The 20,097-nt window shown below is 39.0% G+C and overlaps 1 protein-coding gene across 3 annotated transcripts in view; it reads right to left on the reverse strand.

The window, feature by feature from the left end:
- myrip (myosin VIIA and Rab interacting protein) overlaps positions 1-19,724 on the reverse strand; it is a 112,365-nt gene extending 92,641 nt beyond the window's left edge. The window contains exons 1-2 of one of the 3 annotated variants that reach the window (XM_011488854.3): positions 19,117-19,724; positions 12,603-12,803 (exon numbers count right to left, since the gene is read on the reverse strand). In XM_011488854.3, the coding sequence (XP_011487156.2) occupies positions 12,603-12,712 (110 nt within the window). In that variant the 5' untranslated portion in view covers positions 12,713-12,803; positions 19,117-19,724. The remainder of the gene's footprint in view (positions 1-12,602; positions 12,804-19,116) is intronic. The other 2 variants (XM_011488853.3, XM_011488855.3) reach the window with 2 other exon arrangements.
- Positions 19,725-20,097: the final 373 nt, after the last annotated feature.

The raw sequence follows: 20,097 nt of genomic DNA on the forward strand, positions 1-20,097 counted from the left end.
TTTGGGCACAGTGAACGACCTCACCCACAAAAATGATGACATCACAATGGCTGAAACATCAAAAAAAATAAAAAAATATAAAATAGGACCTAAATCTCTTATGGGGTTCAAGGAAAATAAGGTCTAAATCAAGTAACCAAACCCAAACACACATGTCAGAGATATCCAAAGAAAATTTTGAAATTATTATGGGATGGCCAAGTGACCAATGACTTGGTGGTCATTATGTGGCAAAGTGGAAATTTGGCAACTTTCTTGTTTTTCTAACAGTAAGAAAAATAACATTTTGTTGAAGGGATATTGTCAAAAATTTCCACACGTACATACAGTTAAAATCTACAACCACCTTTGACCTATGGAAGAGGCCACCATCTTGGATTAAAAAACATCTTTAATATCTAGCTTCCACAAATTTAAACTCCTCTTAGGGATTTCAATCTATGGAAACCTAACCCCTCGAGCATCATGTGGAAGATATTTGGGAAAAGCATGTTGGAGTTGGAAGTTGTAGATTTTGAATGGTCTTAGTGTGGGAAGCTGGCAAAAGTGGCATTCCCCTGCTGCTTTCATTTTCTTTATCGGATTATTATGAACATTTTATACACGAGTTATTGGCTCAAGCAGAAAGACATGATATAACTTACAATATGAACACATTTGAAATGTGGGCAGGGTTAACAGAAAACCTCTGTTGCTAAGGAAATACAAAAGTTTACTTTTGCGGATCCGTATAAAATTACATAGACATATTTGTCATCCCCAGGTGACCAAAAATTAAAATAGTTGCTATGGAGACCAAACCCACAGAAAAGCCGGCATTTCGAAAAGAAGTTTTTTTTTAATGAATTTATCACACTCATCTTGACCAGGGGAGGGTGGAATAGAAAGGAAGAGCGTGGATTGTTTAACAGCTACTCAGCCAGTGAGGGTGAATCAAAAGTGGGCAGTGAGGGAGGGTATCACCTGCAGGTCACACAATGCCTCTTGTGGCTTAAATTTTCTTTATTACCGATTGCGTCTATTCAATGTTATATATAATACACAACTGAGCTTGGAGTGCCGCTAACTAAAGAAAATTATAATACCAAGAGCGTCTAACTTTAATAAGAGTTAGGGAGTGAGTTTTTTTAAAAGGGTGACTGCACTGTGGCCTATTATCTGCATGAGAGGTATTACTTTAATTAAGTAGTTTTATGTGGGTCTTTATTATTGGCTTTTTAATATGACCAGCATTTTATTATATGCATCAAAGTCAGCTGAGCACATAAGTTGGAAGTTTCCAGAAGCGGCTCAGAGCAAAATCATACAAACTGAAACAAATGGATGTATTCTCCTTTCAGTGACTTATCAGAGTGATACACAGTGGGTCGTAAAGGGATTAATGAGCCTGAGCACAGTGTGCGAGTGTGTGTCAACCACTGTGTGGTGTTGACTGATTAAACAGAGCAACAGTCCTGCAGAAGATATTGATCAGATCCTGCCCATTTCCTCACAGGGAGTCTAGCTAACCTCAAAAACAAACACACACACACATGTCTATACAGGGGCCAGTGGAGGAGAAAATGAGAATCAATGGCAGACCAAACAAGCCTGATAGTTTTTTAGCATGATGCTAATAAATAAAAATAAAAATCTGCTGGCTTTCTTAAATACTTCCACTTTCAGTTTTGGGTCCGCGCACAAACCAATATGTCAACCCCTCTGTCCTGCAGGTTCAAAGATGCTGAAACTTTGAGAGATCTTGGCATAAGTAAGCAGGTGGAGATTGCAACACTTTTGTATGCAAGACTTTGTGTTGTTCTGTCCCTGATGATGTCATGCAGTGCAATGTGATGGCTTCTGCAGCCAACAAACCTCAAATGATGTACTGCTTACTTTGAAAGGCTTATAAGGCTTAAAAGAGTCACTGGCTAATTGGTCGGTAAAGCATAGCAAAGGCGTATGCGTTGTGAAAACTGCAGAACACTTACCCCGATGCAAATATTTTAAAGCAGACAGAGATCAATTGCAAGGATTAATGATCAGAAGAGATTTTTGTGTCTACAGTAATAGAACTGAGGGTGATAAGGTCAGTGTTTTCATACTAGGATTGTCCTACATGTCCACCTCCTTTATTTAGCTTGATTAACTTTCGTGACGGGTTCTCAAAAGCAGACCAAAGGTATCATGGGAAAGATGTAAATTGCTTGAGAAGAAAAGATGTATTCCTGCTTCATTGGAACACTTCCAAGAAATCACCAAATGTGCTGCTTTTAATACGTATGCAGCCCTTAAAGAAAATCAGAGTTTGACGTTAACTTGTTAACTCCAGTTTTTAAAATGCCATGTTGGCTAAGTGAGTCTGTTTGCTTTACTCCGGTTCTTCGAGGCTACGTAGGCATGTTTGCTCAGTCTGTCAGCACAGCACCGCCTGTTCCTTCTCCAGGTGGTGACACAACACGCAGAACTAACATTTATTTTATTAATGGAAGCATTGAGAATAATTGTTGGACTGGAAAATAGTTTTTTCTTCTTAACAGAGCTGCAGTCATGAACACATCAGTTTTATTTGGATTTCCTTTGAATGAGTCTCAGGTATAAAATGCCAAGTCAAACCGGAGTGAAGGAGTGTGAGAGAAATTTGAAAGAAAAGATTAATAAGGGGAAAAACGTGAAAACAGGAGGAAAACAGGAGGACAACCAAAGTGGTTGCCAGGAAACGGCTGGTGTAGGTGTGTCAGTTCCTTTGAGGCTGATCCGGCTACCTTAGGGGACATTATGAAATAAAATCTGCCATAATCGTGCATGTAGTAAGTGCATCATAAAGTGTCAGTAAGGATAATGCAAGTTCCACACACTTTTATGAAGTAACGGGTGATGCTGCTGTACATTGTCCTTACGAGCACTCTAGACGTTAGTAAGGGGCACATTCTGGCTCCTTACTGATCACGCACAATTGCTGCACATACAGGGTGTGCAGCTGATTCGTACATGCCCGTAGAATGCCAACACAAACTACACTGTCTAATATCCTCATTTCTAACAGTCATGCTGCAAGGAGTGCACACTTCTCATGTGAACAGCACCAGCGGGCCTTTAGTGTACAGGATTTTGGGGAATGGTAGAAAAAATGAAAACTCCACATGACTTCACAGCTCACTTTCCTTTTTCCCATTTTAAATATTGAGTTTTTCATAAGAGTATTTCTGGGAATTACCCAGTGTTATATTTAACATCTAAAGTGTTTTTCTTTATTTTACCATGATTTTACCAGAAAGTTGAGATAAAATCTCTTTTGACCTGGCCAAGAGGCTTTGGCACACACACAAAAAAAAATAAACATAAAAACATGAAAAGAAAAACAAAGATTACAAAGATTACATTCTCACACAATGTAAAGGTGTTGACAGTAATAATTTTCTATTTTCTATTGCACATTTTGCACCTTTTTGCACCTTTGTAAATGTTTTGGTACTTGGTATATTGTATTTTTCATTTTTGTGAAATAATTTTATTATTCTATTATTTCTGTGAAATTATTTTCTTATGCATGTTGGCACTGAATAGTGAGCGGCTTTTTTTCATTTCCTTGTATACGCGTATGATGCAAATTGTACATGTGCACAGTGACAACAAAGGCATTCTATTTTATTCTATTCTATTCTAAATTCATGTCAGTTCCATTGGGGAGGGGGCCTTCATTGCTACTGAATAGCTGGTCTTCACAAGCTGTCGTCCCCCCAGTTGAAGGGGTTAGTGATGAGGCCCATAAGAGAGCTGTCTGCCTGTCATGATTTCTACAGGCACATGGAAGCAAGAAAAAAAGATGACACATGTTCACTATTCCTTGGGTGGGTGTGGAATACAGACCAGTAAATGATTACTTTGGACCATCCTTTTTTTTATGATGGCCAAACATCCGTCCAGTCATATACCACATGTTGGACCAGAGAAAAAGAATTCTCCATGAGTGGGAGTTCAGTGAGACAGCACTGTAGACATTCAGACCGCTGGGACATCTTTTATGTGAAACAGATGCCAAGCAGGAGCTCGTTTGTGGTGTTTTGAGCAAACTTTAGTTTCCTGTTGAAGCAGGGCTGGTTGAAAACACAAAGCTGCTCAGCACACAGTTTTAAGAGCAATGGCTTCACTTCATCTGGATCTGCTGCTGGACGTTTTCTTATCTGAACTCTTCTGGACTTTTATTTATTACATTGAAGTTAAAAGCAAATGTTTTTTTTAAATAAAATACAATACTGTAAAACACAATTTATTTTCCTGTATTTCTTTCCCATGTACATGAAAGGCTGCGCTATCTGGGGCCAGAGGATGACAGATTTTTTAATACTGCTGCCATGCGCTCACACCAACAATGCACAGTGTTCATTTTTATATATAGGATAAATGTTTCAAAGTATATTTTTAAATGTCTTGTAGAAACAAATTATTAAACCATCAGATAGGGTTTTCCCACAGCATGTTTTGAGATTCAGGGGTTAAGTTTGATTTTTAAGTTGTGTTTTTTAGTCATGTTCTGAGTTATTGCTTGTCAATCACTCCAGGTTTCAGTTAATCATCCACAGCTGTCTTCATTTAGTTAATTACCCTCAGTGTATAAAAGTCTCAGGGTTTTCAGTTCCTTGTTGTTGGGAGCTGCTCTGCTCTTCAGTGGCACCTTTTTTAATTTTAATTTTAATTTTAATTTTAATTTTAATTTTAATTTTAATTTTAATTTTAATTTTAATTTTAATTTTAATTTTAATTTTAATTTTAATTTTATTTTTAATTTTAATTTTAATTTTAATTTTAATTTTAATTTTAATTGTTTCAATTTTTTTTTAATTGGACCAACATAAACAAAAATCATAAAACGATTATAATCCATTTTCATCTATTAGTCCTATTTAGATTTAGTGATTCTAGAAAGCTGGAGCCAACGCGGATACTTAAAGGGCAAAGGTGAAATACACCCCAGACAGTATGTGAATCCATTGCAGGGCAAGAAAATGTTTTTGCAAAAGATACAAAGGCTGCATTTACACTGCAAGGTTCAAGTGACCCAATTCCGATTTTTTTTCCTCTCATGTGGCACAGATCGGATATGATCGGTGAATGTGTGCAGGACAAAAGCGCATGGATTCCGTTTTTCTCAGATCGGATACAGGCCTCTCTCATATGTGGAAATAAATCGGAAACGAATCGGATACGTGCATTTGCGTGTGTCATGTAAGCAGACAAATCGGATATTCCCAAGTAAATCCAAGTCGTACGTCAGTGACGTCAATTCAGGACACCACCAACTGAGATCACATGACTCATTAAAGTGCTTTTGTGCGCTGATTTTGCTGTCAGCGTGTTACCTTTCAGCCTCAGGCTTCAGACCGTAGTCGGAAACCGCTGTTATGTCCGGTCCGGACGCAAACGGTAACTAATGAAGCGGGACACCGTTGCTATAATAGAACAGGCTAGAAGCCGTTTATTTCTTTGGGGGGCGTGTATGATGGGGACCGTGTGTGTGTGTGTGTGCGCGTGTGCGTGTGTGTAAGGAGAGGAGAGCGGGTGTGAGCGCGGAGCGGGGGAGTGTCGGAGAACCGTAAATTAAAAATAAGGTGTCTCCCCCAAAAGTTTTGGAGTCTTTCTTAACCCACTCTGGAGGCTGAGGGTTCAGAACGGAAAAGAGAACCCCGAGGAAATCTCCCGTGCGTTTCTGACCACGGTCGGAAAAAGAGAAGTCATCGCGCAGGAAAGGTTCAACACTTGGATCAAACTGTTAGTACAGCACGTCTGCAAACACTCATTCAAAATTCAGAGAGAGCCGAGCATTCCTCCTTTTTTTCCTCTCCCGTGCATCCCCTCAGGAGCGCCCAAGGCAACGCCTCCTTCCGTCGCTGCGTCGCCTCCATGACAACCGCAGTCACAAAAGTCTGAAGGAGGTCCGCGGAAGGCGGAAATACTGCTACGTAGTCCTCAGAACGTCTACATCTGATAGTTTCAGCATTGTTTAGTGTAAATGCAAAAATCGGATACGGGTCACTTTTAAAAGATGATGTAAGCGGGTCCTCAAAAAAATCGGATATAGTCAGAAAATCGGATATGGGCATCAAGACCTGCAGTGTAAATGCGGCCAAAGAAGCATACAGACCATTGTCAGTATCATTAAGTGGTATTATTGTAAAAAAAATAAGGTGTTTACATACAAAAATACTGTATATAAATAAAATCAGCACATCCCACAGGTTGGAATTGTTCTTTTAAGACTTTCCAGAGTTGAGGTCATCAGATTGTCCCTCTGGCTTGAAGCGCGTCCTGACCGTTAAAGAGTTTTGTTGTCCTCTTTTCATTTTTCTTTTTGTTATTCTGACATGCAGGTTGTGATGCCTCTGTTTTATTTGTGTATTTTTAAGACAGTAGCCATCCATCAGAACTTTGTACGGCTGTGGAACTTTGATTACCGGTAATACAGCAATTTAACACCGTTGGAGCACTAATAAAAGGGTATTCTTGAGTGTTTATTTACTGTCACCTTAACGTTTGTCTCTGCTGAGCTCCCATAGCTTTATTACACAACCTGTGAACATTTACAATGATTTATCCTGAACTCATACCAAATATGATATTATTTCAGCAAATACGATCAAAAAAGCAGGAGTTCCATATTTGGATGTGACCACAAACGTATTCAGAACTGCATTATTGAGGGAGTTTAATGATTGGTAGCAGACATGGATGTTTCTTCAAACAAAATGATTCCACAGATTGAGATGTGCACTCATTTTGCTGCTTTATCGTTAGTTCATCAAAAAGACTTTGAGCCCTAAATCACAAGGATTAAACTTGTAAATAAAAACACAGCAGGTCTCTCTAGTGGAGTTGTTTTCACAAGTGCCATAAGATACGATTAGAAAAAATGAATTATTTATTTTATTTCTATTACAAATTATACAACTTATATTCATTTTTGTCTGTATATAAAAATGCTTGGATCGTTGATGAGAAATAAAACGAGAAAGAGCAGGACAAAAGAAAGAGCAGGACAAAAGAAATCACATTCTGTATAAAGTGTCCTTGCTCATAATGTGTTATCATCTTTCTCCTCACCTTACACTATAATAGGTGGATGCCTCACTTTCTGTCATTCTGAGATGTAAACAGGCAGATCTTTGCGGAAGCTGCACCTGATTGGCTGGATCCTTGCACCCTTTGAATTGGTCTCCAATCCCTTCAATTAACACAATTTACAGTATTTTAGTCACTCCAATGGAGAGAGTGGCTTTTTACATAATTAGTCTTGTGTCTTTCCCCCTGTGGGAACTGAAGAGACGTACCGGGGTGAGGAAAGTGTAGCAATTATTCTGACGGTTCCCTGCTGTCTTGCCAAGAACCGCTCACTTCTTCTGGAAAGGGAGCAGCTCAAGGAGCTGGCCCCTGCATCTCAACACAACACAGCTACTAATGAGTTTCCATAGCGGTAGAAAGAGGCCCAGACAAAGGAACTGAGGGAGGATGCAGGACAGAAAGTCTGACACTGAGATTGAATAGATGAGACAATTGCAAAGGGAGAGATCGGGAACAAAAGCAAAGATAACACCTCCCCTGTTGTTACAACCAACTATGTTTCCCTGAATAAAAACACTACTTGACATTTGGTCAGCTCTGGACGTAATCACTTCTGAAATGCAAGGTAAACCCAGAATGTTCCTCCAGAGAAATTAGTTTAGATGAAGGTCTCGATCACATACAGGCACTCTCAAAGACACAGTCGAGGTTACTGAAGAGAATGCCATCCACTCAGTCAGCAAAAACACTAAAGAGGCGTGAGTAACCCATGCCCAAGCTGCTGGGGTGGATTCGTTCTTCACTTTCTCATCAGCCAATCCCACGGGCTCAGCACCTCCTGTGAATGCAAGCTGCTGATTTGTTACACTCGGGGGAAATCTGCATCCTCTTCTATCACGTGCTCAAAACCGCAGTCTGACACTTTTCTCAACAGAGGAGGCAAACACTCACACGCAAAACCCATTTTTCAAGCTTTGCTTTATTGTTGCTGATTAAAAATTAATTTTGGGATCTATCTATAACCTCAAGTAAACAGGATGCAATTAAAAACATGACATGCTGTACCTCTGATAAACTGACCTGAGTGTGTATGCTGAAGCACAGACATGTGTAATCACGCCGGTCACAGGGGGCGATATATTTCTGTCTGCTAATTAAGTTTAATTATTATAATATCTTCTACCAAGAGTCGTATTAAAACTAATTAGAAATCACAGAGTCAATGGCAGACAGGAACACAAGGAAGCAAATTAAAGCTGAATGTTGACGATCAGAAGCCAGTTAGGAGAACAATTTCTGCTCAAAGCAATAAGAGGAGCAGAGCTTTGTGTTGACCTTTGTGATGTCAAAGCCATCTGAATCTTCTGAACAAAAGCGGAATGAGCTAAGATGAATGTTTTTTGATCTATGCAGCTTTCGGTCCATCGAAGCGCCGTGTTTTCTCACAAGACAATGACGGACGGATAAATCCTAAAGTCAGCTCACATCAATCATGCAAAACGCACATATACGTAAATAAATAGAAGGGATGCGGCGCTTGCAAAAATAAAAGAAGAAAAATATTTCAGTTTAAAGAAGAAAAGTAGCATCATAAAGCAGTGAAAGTTTACTCAAGCTGACAGGGGCACACACAACCATATCAAAACAATCCACATCAGTGTGAGTCAGACAAATAACCCGCACCAATAATGTCAACCAGCTAATCCCCCATCAAAGGTGAACCGCAGCCAAGAGAACAAGAGCACCACAAAAAACGGGAGTGAAAAAATTAGAACCCTCTGTGGCTGTAGCACAACAACATTAAACATTCACTGCAAGAACTAAAGTGGAATGACGTGTTCACCCACATTTGGTCACAAATGAAGCACCATATGGGATAGGGAAACTGCAATGAGACATGGTATATAAACACCTGCCAGCGTACCCCAAAAGCAGGTTTTCATCAAATGAAAGCGAGGTTTGAGGCTGTCACATGTTGGAAGCGACACTGAATCATGGAACGGAACAAACATCTAAAAGCCGCAAAAAAAAAGAATAATGCACGCCTGTTTGAAACAATGGAGTCTTTCAAACCCCCCCCCCACACACACGCACACACACACAAACCTGCACCGGACCTGGATTTTTATTTAACAGACAAGTGGGGTCATAAGTTCAATTGTCCAGAAATTCAGCTTTTTAAAAAAACGCATAATTCAAGACTTAGAAGAAAACATTTTTTTGTTTTTGAGAAGCGATTGGTCATAAAGGTTGCTGCTTAAAATCCCACTCCAATCATCTCTTGATCTATTATAAAATAGTTTTCAGTGGTCTTTTGATTATGATTAATTAAGACGTACATAGATCTATTTGTCTACAACTGGATGCATCAGAATGGAGCAGAGCAGGCAGCTTGTGGCCTACCAATCGTAGTTGGTACGTAACAACTACAAGCTCTTTCAAACAACATTATTTCATCTGCTCCTTATTCCCCACAATTTGAGTAAAATAATACTCAGAAATGCAGTTTGAATCTGAATTTTACATATTTCTTCAATCATGAGGAAAAATGCCACAAGAACATGGTAACCCTTGTGCTTTCCTAGGCACTTTAACGTTGGGTCATCTAGACCCACTAGACAGTGCGCTGAACCTTTTTTCTTCAATGATTTGTGAACCTCAATCGTGTGCATGGATTACATTAAATCTTTCCACCTTTTCCACCTTTGTCATGGTAGGGAGAACACGTCAATGTAAGGGTGAGGTCATCTAAGAATTTTCATCGGAGGGTTTTTAACAGAGCAGACTCTAAAATGACATGACTTTTCCATGTCAGGGGCTAATTCTGTCCTCGTCTAGTGCTGCTTTCATACAGGAGATGGTGGCGCTCCCTGAAGGCACTGTAAAGCCACAAAGGGCAATATCCTCTGACTGCTTGCTCAATGAAATCCACTTACACCTAATTATTGATTATCGTGTATCAGGAGCAGTTTTATCCACAGAGAAGCTGAGTGTCTCCTGCCCTTGCTTAGAAATAATGAATTTTTGAATCCTTAAAGCCAACTCTGCGTGTGTCGGTTATATTGTCATCTCCAGACAGAGGATAAATACAGAAGGAAATAGAGGGCATTCTGCTCCAGACACAGTGACATCTTCTGCCACCTAATTTCTAAAGGGCCCGGCCTCCCAGTGTGACTCCTGTGGCTCTCTGCCTGCCTGCCACATTGAACTAGGCTAAAAGAAACAGCAGACAAAATAAAGCAAAAAGAAACTGCTGCCTTTGGATGAATAAAACCCTGGATCTTTTGGGAATTAAATAGCTCCGCTTGTTATTGCTTGAAGTTTCAAACCAACACAAGTCCTCTTATTCAAAAATGTCTGTGATTAATGCTCAGCCGCACCTTTTTTTCACAGTTTTCATTACCAAAACAGCTTTTGCCATTTAGGTCAAACTGCCAGGAGAAGCAAAGCTGCATTACTGAGTCACGGATTATTCTGCACAATTAAAATTAGGAATGGCCTATCAAGAGCTCCTGCCAACAACTTTACAAATAACTGCGACTTATCCGCAGAGCCCTTCCTAATTGGGGAAGCGAAAGGATATCCTTGTTCCACCTATGGCTTATAAAGTGCACTCTTCATAAAAATGAGACACAATTACCTGCAAGAATCAGTTCGCTCTTCCTCAAACAATGGTGGATGGATGCCTCTGCCTTCACAGATCTGCTTGTGTGGCTCCTTTTGTTAGTGGTTGTGCATCTTGCTAACTAAGCCCACTCTTGCTCTCCCATAAGCTTCCTGCTGCTATATACCTGTAATAAGGCTCTCTGGCTGTGGAGATGGAGTGCAGAAGTTGAAAGCTCCCACACTCTAATTGGCTGAATCACACTCTCACCTTTCAGAGGGAGAGCAGGAAGACTGCAAACTAAAACTTGATTTTTCAAGCATCTGAGCTAATGGATGGTCACTAAGACGAAAGAAAGCAGCAAGAGTTGATTCGCAGAAAAAAAAAAGTCAGAGTATGACATTTAAAGAACATCAGATTGATAATTGCTTTTCCCCTCCCTGTAAAGAGTTATCATAGTTTTGTGTCTTTCCAGGGTACAACTTCTTGGTTTATAGATTGAATTTATGACCCAATCATTCCTAGACCAACCATTTCTCCAACTGAGCCAGACCAGTTCTCCAGAGATGACCAATTGCTTGTTTTCCAGCTATTACTGTCCTAATACTTCATGGTTAGCTGGACTGGGTGGTTCTTGGTTTTGATTGACTGAACACCATGCACAGATTTAGGTAATCAACAGGTATTAATGTATATTCTTAAATGTTTGATGGTAAATGGTATATTTTTATAGCACTACTACCTTCCATGAAGACCTAAAGTGCTTTGCAGTCACAGTCCCATTCACCTATGTACACACACTCACACACTGATGGTGGCTCTGCTGCCCAACACTGGTGCCATCCTATGACCACCAGAGCAATGTGGGGTTCAGTGTCTTGATGAGGGACACTTTGAGTAAAATATCAGTAGTCTTTAACCTTGGGGTATCATGCAATTTCCATCCATCCATCCATCCATCCATCCATCCATCCATCCATCCATCCATCCATCCATCCATCCATCCATCCATCCATCATTGGGGTCATGGGGATGCTGGAGCATATCGCAACCACTATTTGCCAAAACAAACAGAACAAGTTACATACTTCCAGTCATTTCTTAGCTTATGTTCTTCCTGAGCTTGAACACTCAGGTGTAATGTTTGTTGTAGCTTTTTATTGGTTTTGCCTTTATTGTTTCAGTCTGACAACTTTGGAGGCTGAAACAGAAATTCCCTACGAGCCAAAAGATATTGAAAACATTCGCCTGTGACTAAATCTGAGGCACTGAATCATTTTTTAAATCAGCAAGCTCATCTTTACAGCTGAAATATTACACATTTTTGAGGCCGGAAGGTTAAAATAAGCATGAAAGCAGCAAGGACTACTCTTACTATACCATCACTACACAGACAGAATCTTAAGGTTTTTGTATATTTCAGAAATCAGCAACATAATACAACAATTTACTAAAATACTCATGAAACCAATAAAGTGATGGACCACATAAAATAGATGCTTCTGCTCTCATTAAACCTCAGATGAACCAAAGCAGAACGTTCCAAACCAAGATTAGCCAGCTGTGTCATTTTAATGGGCAATTTAAGGAGTTTCAGTTTAAAAGCAGTGTCACGCCAGCATTTTAACAGGAGTCATTCTCAAGCAAAGAAGCTAAATGTAAATTAGGCTTTTTAAATGCAACATTAGACTTAAACGTTTCCATTAATGCTTCACCCCTTGTCATTTGCAAAAGAAGACTTTATATAAAAGAAGAATAAAATAAATGATCAGTTGTGTAGAGGAGAGACATCTTGTTTCGACTCTGCCCTTCATTTTAAAAAAAAGAAAAGGAGTTCCAACACCTCATCCAAACCTGCTGCTGGTAGATGACATCTCTCTCATCATCAGATCTCTTCTCGCATGTTTGACACACACATCGTCGAAAGAGGTGAAAGATAACAGGTTGGAAAATGTCATCTCACCTTAGCCTCGCCTCCTCCTTCTTTCTCAGCTTCATGTCCCGCTGGACCACTTTCAGGACGTGCTCCGCCTCGTCGTCAGTCAAGCCCGACAGGTCCAGCTTGCGACCCATAGTTTCCGACTTTGCCACGGCGCCGGTTTAGGCGGGGACAAGGAGGAGAGGCGCAGGAACCACCGCTCTGGGGGCAGAGATCGAGAAAACCCTGGAAATGAAAAAAAAATCACATTTTTAAATGTTGAATGCAGACATTTATTTGTTTGCAATCTGCAGTTCCGCTCATTTTTAAAGTACAAAGTAAAGTTTGTTTTGTATCAAAAAACTATGTCGACATTGTCAATATAAAACATGTACCCTTCTTGTAAATTGGTATTTTATTTTTAAAATAAGAACTGATTTGATTCTAAAAATGAAACATTTGAAACAGAACAAGTAATATTTTTAAGAGGATTTTTAAATTGTATTGCAGAAAAAAGCGCGAAAACAATGTTTAACTTTTTTGTTAATTCCGATTTTAATACATTTTAATACAGAAAGTGCGTGATTTTTTTTACAGAAGGTAAAACAAATAAATTAAATACCTTTATCCTATTATTGTAATGAAATCTAAAATGGCAGGTTTGTGAGTTTTTGAAAAATGACAGAAAAAAGGGAAAAAATCTATCTACAAATTAAGAAGGGGATAAGCGAGGAAAAAGAATTACATAAGTGGAGAAAATCAGTAGGTCTATTACCATCAGTGCAAAAAGAAAATATTGAATAGTGGTTGAGGAGAGAGCAGTGGTGGCTATTAGTGTCTCTGCCTATTAGTGCTTGCAGCTCAGACTGCCCTTTACTACATTAGTAAATATGGAAACTTAAAATTGAGATAGTGATCTTAAAAAAGTGACTGCTCACTATAAACACTATAAATTCATTAATAGTTTCAAAGTCTAAAAGACAACTTAATAAAGAAAACAAAGGATAAAATATTAAAAACTGGTCATCAGTTTTGGCCTAAATGTATTACAAATATTAGTCAATTGAATATTTGTACAATAATTAATCAAAATGCATCCATTATTTATCATAGTAACAGTCAGAATGATTTACAATCCTAGTCCAAAGTCTAAAACAATAGTTAAAACAGGGATAACATTAATTTCATAAGGAATATAACTCCTTTAAAAATATAAAAAAGCAACATTTAAAGTGAAAGAACTTTTGGTGAAAAACATTTACAGTAGTATCAGACAATTGCACAAAGTACAACTGCTGACTGTCCTAATACCAAACACAAAACCCTCGGAACCCTAAAAGACTTCAAATATCACAGCTGCATAAATGTGAGAGATCCACATTTTTCAATCAAAAACTTCAACTACCCTGTCATATAAGTGTAAACATCCTTCCTTTCAGAACTGAAAACTTTTCAAACAAGGAACAATACAATCAGGCGGAGGTGGGAAAACATCACCTCTTTCAGTTCAGAACTTTAGTGCGCTGCCTTTAATACAACGACTGATTTAGAACGGCATCTTCCTGCATTTGGCACAGAAATGTTCAGACTCCCTCATGTAATAACTGTTTGGCCTACTTGGTCTCTTCTGTGACTTCTAGTGCAAAAAGTGAACTCTGTGTACTCCTTCAAACTATTCTTACTTTGCAATTTGTTCTCAGTTCCTCCTTGATTTGCCCATCAATCATCCCCAGTCTCACCTAAAATAAAATAAACTGCCGTTTTCTATATCATTTCTGCAAAACGGCAGTAGTTAATTGGAGATTTGCCTCTGGGTTGTGGACGGGATTGTTGACGTGGAATAAGACCGCCAACACTTCCCATTATCCTTTGTTTACACTCTCTCCCGCTAGCTTACAGCCCCTCACAACCCCAACCTAACATTAGTGGTCCAACAAAAATGGCGAACAACATTTGAGCTATCCAGCTGTATACAATTTTGAGCCAGATACCAGCTCAGACGAGGAAAACAAAGACGAACACGGATCTAGTCGTCTACACTAAGGTGTCTCAGAATGGAGTGGAGCTGGGAGCTTGTAGATTGGTGTTGAAGCTTCGGCATCACAACTACAAACTTTTTCAAACGGAATATGTTTCATTTGTTCCTGATTCAATGCAATTGTAAGCCTAATTTTCTTTTTTTTGTGCTTTATTATGAGAAAAAGATGTAAAAACACCCAAAACATGGTCTTTAGGATCAAACCCTGACCTCTGGCAGACGTTCTTCTGAATTTGGAAATCTGATTGTCTTTATAGTTTCCACTGGTCCTATTAAAATAAAAATTCTGAATCAGAAAAAACCTCCTAAAACATTATTTTTTCCAGCTCAAAGACTACAAGAGGATAACTCTTTTAATTATTGCATTTGAGTCACTTCCAGAAATTCAACAGAATCAATTTTCCTTAGAGCAGCCTAATTACATAAAACAGTAAACTATCACTTACCCATCTGCTTTTATTTTCTTGGACCATATCTCAAAATGTAGCTTTGTCTTATCTCAATTTATTGCCAAATTATTGCCTTAAAACATTTTACCATAGCTTTCATTTTCATAATCTGTTTTTCTTTGCTTTTCCTTTCAGGGTTTGTGTGTGAAATTCCTATGTAACTGTCAATTGTATTATCTCTATAAATATAGAAAATAATTCCCCCTGCAAATGTGAAACTAATGTTTTCAAATGTCCCGTCCTGCAACTCCCTAATATGCATCAGACTTTAGCAAGTAATTTACAAAATCTAAGAAAACTTACAATATAAAGAGTTACGAATAGACTTTTTTCCAATTGTGCCTGTGTGTTAAACTTTCAGCTTCTAAACTGCGTCTCACGCTAGTCATGACTGTCTTGTCATCAGTCCTTGCAACTTATACAGGGAGGTATAAATATGTCATGACAGCAGCTCATTACTGTTTGGCCATAAGGCAATTATTCAGACACAACTCTTTTTTTTTATGGAGAGTGGAGTCGAGCATGGTGATGGAGCATCACTTCTTTGTGTCGACATTTAAAGCTTTAAAGGAAGGAGCACAGCAAGCCCAATTTTAGTTGTTAAATAACCTAAAAAGATTGAAAAAATAAAAAGAAATCACATTACATTAGGGCCTCCTCCCTTACAGACAAGTGTGTTTTTTTTCTTCCAGCTAAATAAAAAAACACACTGAACTTATGAACATAATGAAGGCTTGATGCTTCAACCCTTCCACTAGACAAACATTTCTACACCAACATTTGTGAGTTTAGCAATCCTAAACCAAAACTCCATAAAAAAAAAAAAAATCTTTTTTTATTCTTTTTTTGATTTGGTAAGAATTCTGTTCTAAAACGATGGCAAATAGGGAGACAGTGCACAAATCGCTGCTCGTGTTGCGTTATCATAGTCGCTCACTTAACTCTTTTTTATGTCGGACCATTACAGCAAAACAGCAGTCGTAGCAAAACCAAACGTCAATGTCAGTTAGTCAATAATGAAGCAGAAATTATGTGAGTCACTTTTATATGGTGACGTAAGTAGCGATGTACAGTGCTTTGCATTACACTTAGCTCTTTCAGTCAAAAATTGCTGACTCCTGTTGTTGCCCTGTTTCCAAAATGCATTTGCTCTTACAGTGACGAGATTGATGAGATGCCACTTCATTTTTTTTCTTTTTTTGTTCACATAAAAGGCAGTTTGTATGCCAATCTGCCAGTAGTGTAAAGATCTCAACTTTAAAACATGTAAAAGAAAATAGAAATAGATTAAACCGTTGAAACAAATGGATCCTTAAAGAGTTACTTCCATGAATATTGTATTTTGGGTGCTTTTAGCATGTTCTTGTGCCATTTTTCTGAAGATGACGAATATAAATTAAAAAAATTAAGCTTAAAATTGCATTTCTTAGTATTTCTTTGTTCAAATCAGTTTGAATCGATGGCAGATGAAAAAGGTTATTGGAAAAAACTTTTAGCTACTGCAATCGGAGGGCTACAAGCTCCCAGCTCCACTCCGTTCCTATGCATCCACTTGTAGACGACTAGAACTGTGTACATCTTTGTTTTCCTCGTCTGAGCTGGCATCTACCTCAAAACTGTACAGCTGGATAGCTCCAATAGTGCTCGCCATTTTTGTTGCTCTTGTAATGTCAGATTGGGAGTGTGAGGGACTCTGAGATAGTGGGAGACTACGTGAACGGATAGCTCTTAGTTAGGGAGCGGGGTAGCTCCACGGCAAAAAACCCGCCCACAACTTTAATTTTGGCTAAAAACGGCATAATCGTAATATAACAAAACATTGGGAATGCTTCAAAAAGGTGATCATAGTGGGTCTTTAAATTCAGTGTGTAAAATCCCAGCATGAGTCACCCTACTATAAGAAATAAATCTGAAGAATCATAGGGTAACTATGCAGCCCCATCTAAAATATTAAATGCTCTCGTGTCCTGCAGAGGAACAGGAGCTTCCAAGAATGTTGTTGTCAAAGAAAATTAAACACAAGGTAGGTCAGTAGTGTCATGTGAAGATTGGCACTAAAATAACCTGCATCAGTGTAAAAGTGACAGATTACAGAGGTAACACGTTCAAACTGACACTCTCATCTTAACAGGAGGGAAAGACTATTAATGAAAAAAAAAGGTCAAACTCATATTTATCACTAGAAAAGAAAAAGAACTGAAGATTTTCTCCTTAAGGACACTGAACATCTTTTGGTCATATCTTTAACCAACATAAAGATCTGGCTCTTTAAACATCCCAAAGCCGAGCATTTAGTTCTGTGGACCACCTCAGAAAGTGAACAGGAGACGGGTAAGATGAGGACAGGGCCCTGCCGGAGCACTGAGCGGGCAGAAGCAGCAGAGCGTTAAATGAACTGCTTGTTTTAGATGCTCTACAGTGGATCTGCTCTTTTTTTTAGCCACAGTGAACAAGTTAAAAAAATTGTGTTCGCAAATTTACACCTAATATTAAAGATGTGAGAAAAAAAACATTCCAGATGTCTTGGAGATGAAAGGACCAGTGGTTTGATGAGGCTGAAAAAATAAAGAAATGGGTAGCTAAATTCATTTTATGTCTGATGGTGTTCTTTAACTATTTCCCTGTTTGTCTTTCTACTGGACAACAGCAAAAGAAACAAGTGTTCAAAGGGGTTTTGCTGCCAAGGATATGACTGTCATCTATCAGCATGACAACACAGGTTTGCTAAAAGAGAGAAAACAAAAGCAGAAAAAAAAGAAGTTGCCAACTAGATATGAAAAACTGACTTTTTAAAGGTATGAAAACACCTGCTACAGATTAGCATTAGTCTCTGCACAACCTGTCAACCTTTGCGGAAGCAGGAACATTGCACGTAATTTTACACTACTTTGGCATTTTTAGAATGAATTGATGTTTGGGGACGAAATGTTGAATATATCATGTTGCCTGATTATATTTAAATCAAAATTGCTCAGACAGTTATTTTACTATACGTTTATCATTAAAGTATTGTCTTAATTGGACTACATCTAACAATTTAGGGAGATTTAATAACCTTTTGTTATACACCTACGGTACTTTCCATCATATCCTGACGAAAGATGGATGGGCAAATAAAAACTATTTCTGACCTTTTTACTGACGTTCAGATATCATCAATGATATTTTAATATTAATGCTTTTCTAGCTAAAAAAAATATATTAACTAATAAAACATCAAAGAAAACATATCTGTGCATTTTGCTTCCCTTGATTCAACAAAATCATGGCACATGTGATGCAAAAACATGAAGAAAAAGAGAGGCAGCTCAACTTTTATCTTGGGCTGAGCATTTCAAACAGCGTGTGATCAGTCATCACTCTTTGACCTCTGCCTGCTGTGTTGCATCAATCACTGCCTGGCTAAACAGCACTCTGTGCAGAGCTAGAGAGGGTGCTGAAAAGGTGAGACATCCATCTGTGATGATGCACCCCTCCTTGCACACATACACTTTCACCTGAAGTGTTAAAAGAAAAACAGATGATGGCTGGATCCGCCTGCATAATCGTGCATGTGAGTAAGTGCTGAGAAAAACATGAATATTAAAGAAAGAGCTGCATTACTGGTTCAAATTTCGAAATAAAAATCAAATAACTCCTTGATTCTGTGGGTGAATAGACTCTGGTCCAGTTTTAGTGCCAACAGGTGACAGTAAACAACAGAAACAAAATAGGGAGAACAATCTTAAATACACCAGTCTTCAGGGGATTTTCAGCTTGCATTCCTTGGGGTTAAAGTTTGGTTCTTTCCCAAAGCCCCTGGCCTGATTCTTTAAAGCATTTCAATTTATTTTAAATAATCTGGTTATAGTTTCAGTCTGCACATGTGATGCACCTGCTGTTTCCTCCCTGCATGCTCAGAAACCTCATGTTTGCAGCATCACGATGCTGGATGATAACATCTGTGCACAAACCTTCAGTTCAACCGTGGCGCAGGAGTCACGCAGTATTTTCTTTTTCTTTAATATGCAATCCGCGTAAATAAAATCCTGCTTGTGCCTTTTTAGAGGACCACGGAGGGAGAATCACTTACACAGGAGCGATGGAAGCAGAATGACCGCCAGTCACAGCCTCTTCATCCAGATTCTGAGAGAGGAGGACGCAGAGAGATGCGTCTATCCAAGCGTCTAAACTTCCTGTCAGCCTCTCTCGAATACTTTTCCCTCTTCTGCCCCCTCGGCTTCTTTATTGTTTCTCCGTCAAGCAGGGAACGCAGGAGCCGCTGAATGGATCACGAGGTTTGTATTAGAGGAAGGAGGAGATGGGCGCACGGCGTGCGAGGTGAGTGGTTCCACTCCCAACCTGCATCCCTCCTGTGTTCCTATATTAGTGAAACAGCCGCAGCGCGGAACCACAATCGCAAAGGGTCGGAAAAATTGCTGTTTCTGGTGTCAAATCCTAGTTGTCAGAGCTGCCACCTGGACATCCTGCGCTCCACTGCTGTTCCCGCATGAGGAGGAGGAGGAGGAGAAGGAGGAGGAGGAGGCGCCGTGTTTGCTTCATTCACAAAGCCTGTGATGCTTTAATCAGCCTCTGAGAGAGTCAGGAAAACATCCCAGCATAATATGTGGACCAAATGAGTTCATGACCCCACTATTGTGCCTTTGCTTTACTTAAATCTGGATGCATTAATAAAGGAAATGGTCCTGCAGCACAAAAAAGCTGCATTTTTGTTGCATCATTTTAGCTGTTTCAGAAAATTGATTACATTTGTGCTCATTTTTGTGTGCAAAAAGCTGCAACCCCATTTGACAAAACAGCTTAGCCAGCGTTTTAACTGCTGATCAAAAAAGCCCCATTTACTTGTTGCAGATCAAATCCAGTGTTTTCCACAAGGTATGAGACCCCACCCCTATGAGTCATCCTCTGCTCACTGAAGTTACACCTTCAGCCCACATCATAATGTGTGCACAATGGTTAGTGCTGTTCCAGAGGTCTTCCACATGTTTAAATCTTAAAATGCTCACTGTAAATATTTGGATTTTACGGTTCATATGGTTTCTGTTTTATCATG

The sequence above is a fragment of the Oryzias latipes genome, chromosome 20, assembly GCF_002234675.1.
Source record: "Oryzias latipes chromosome 20, ASM223467v1".
In the NCBI taxonomy this organism is placed as follows: domain Eukaryota; kingdom Metazoa; phylum Chordata; class Actinopteri; order Beloniformes; family Adrianichthyidae; genus Oryzias; species Oryzias latipes.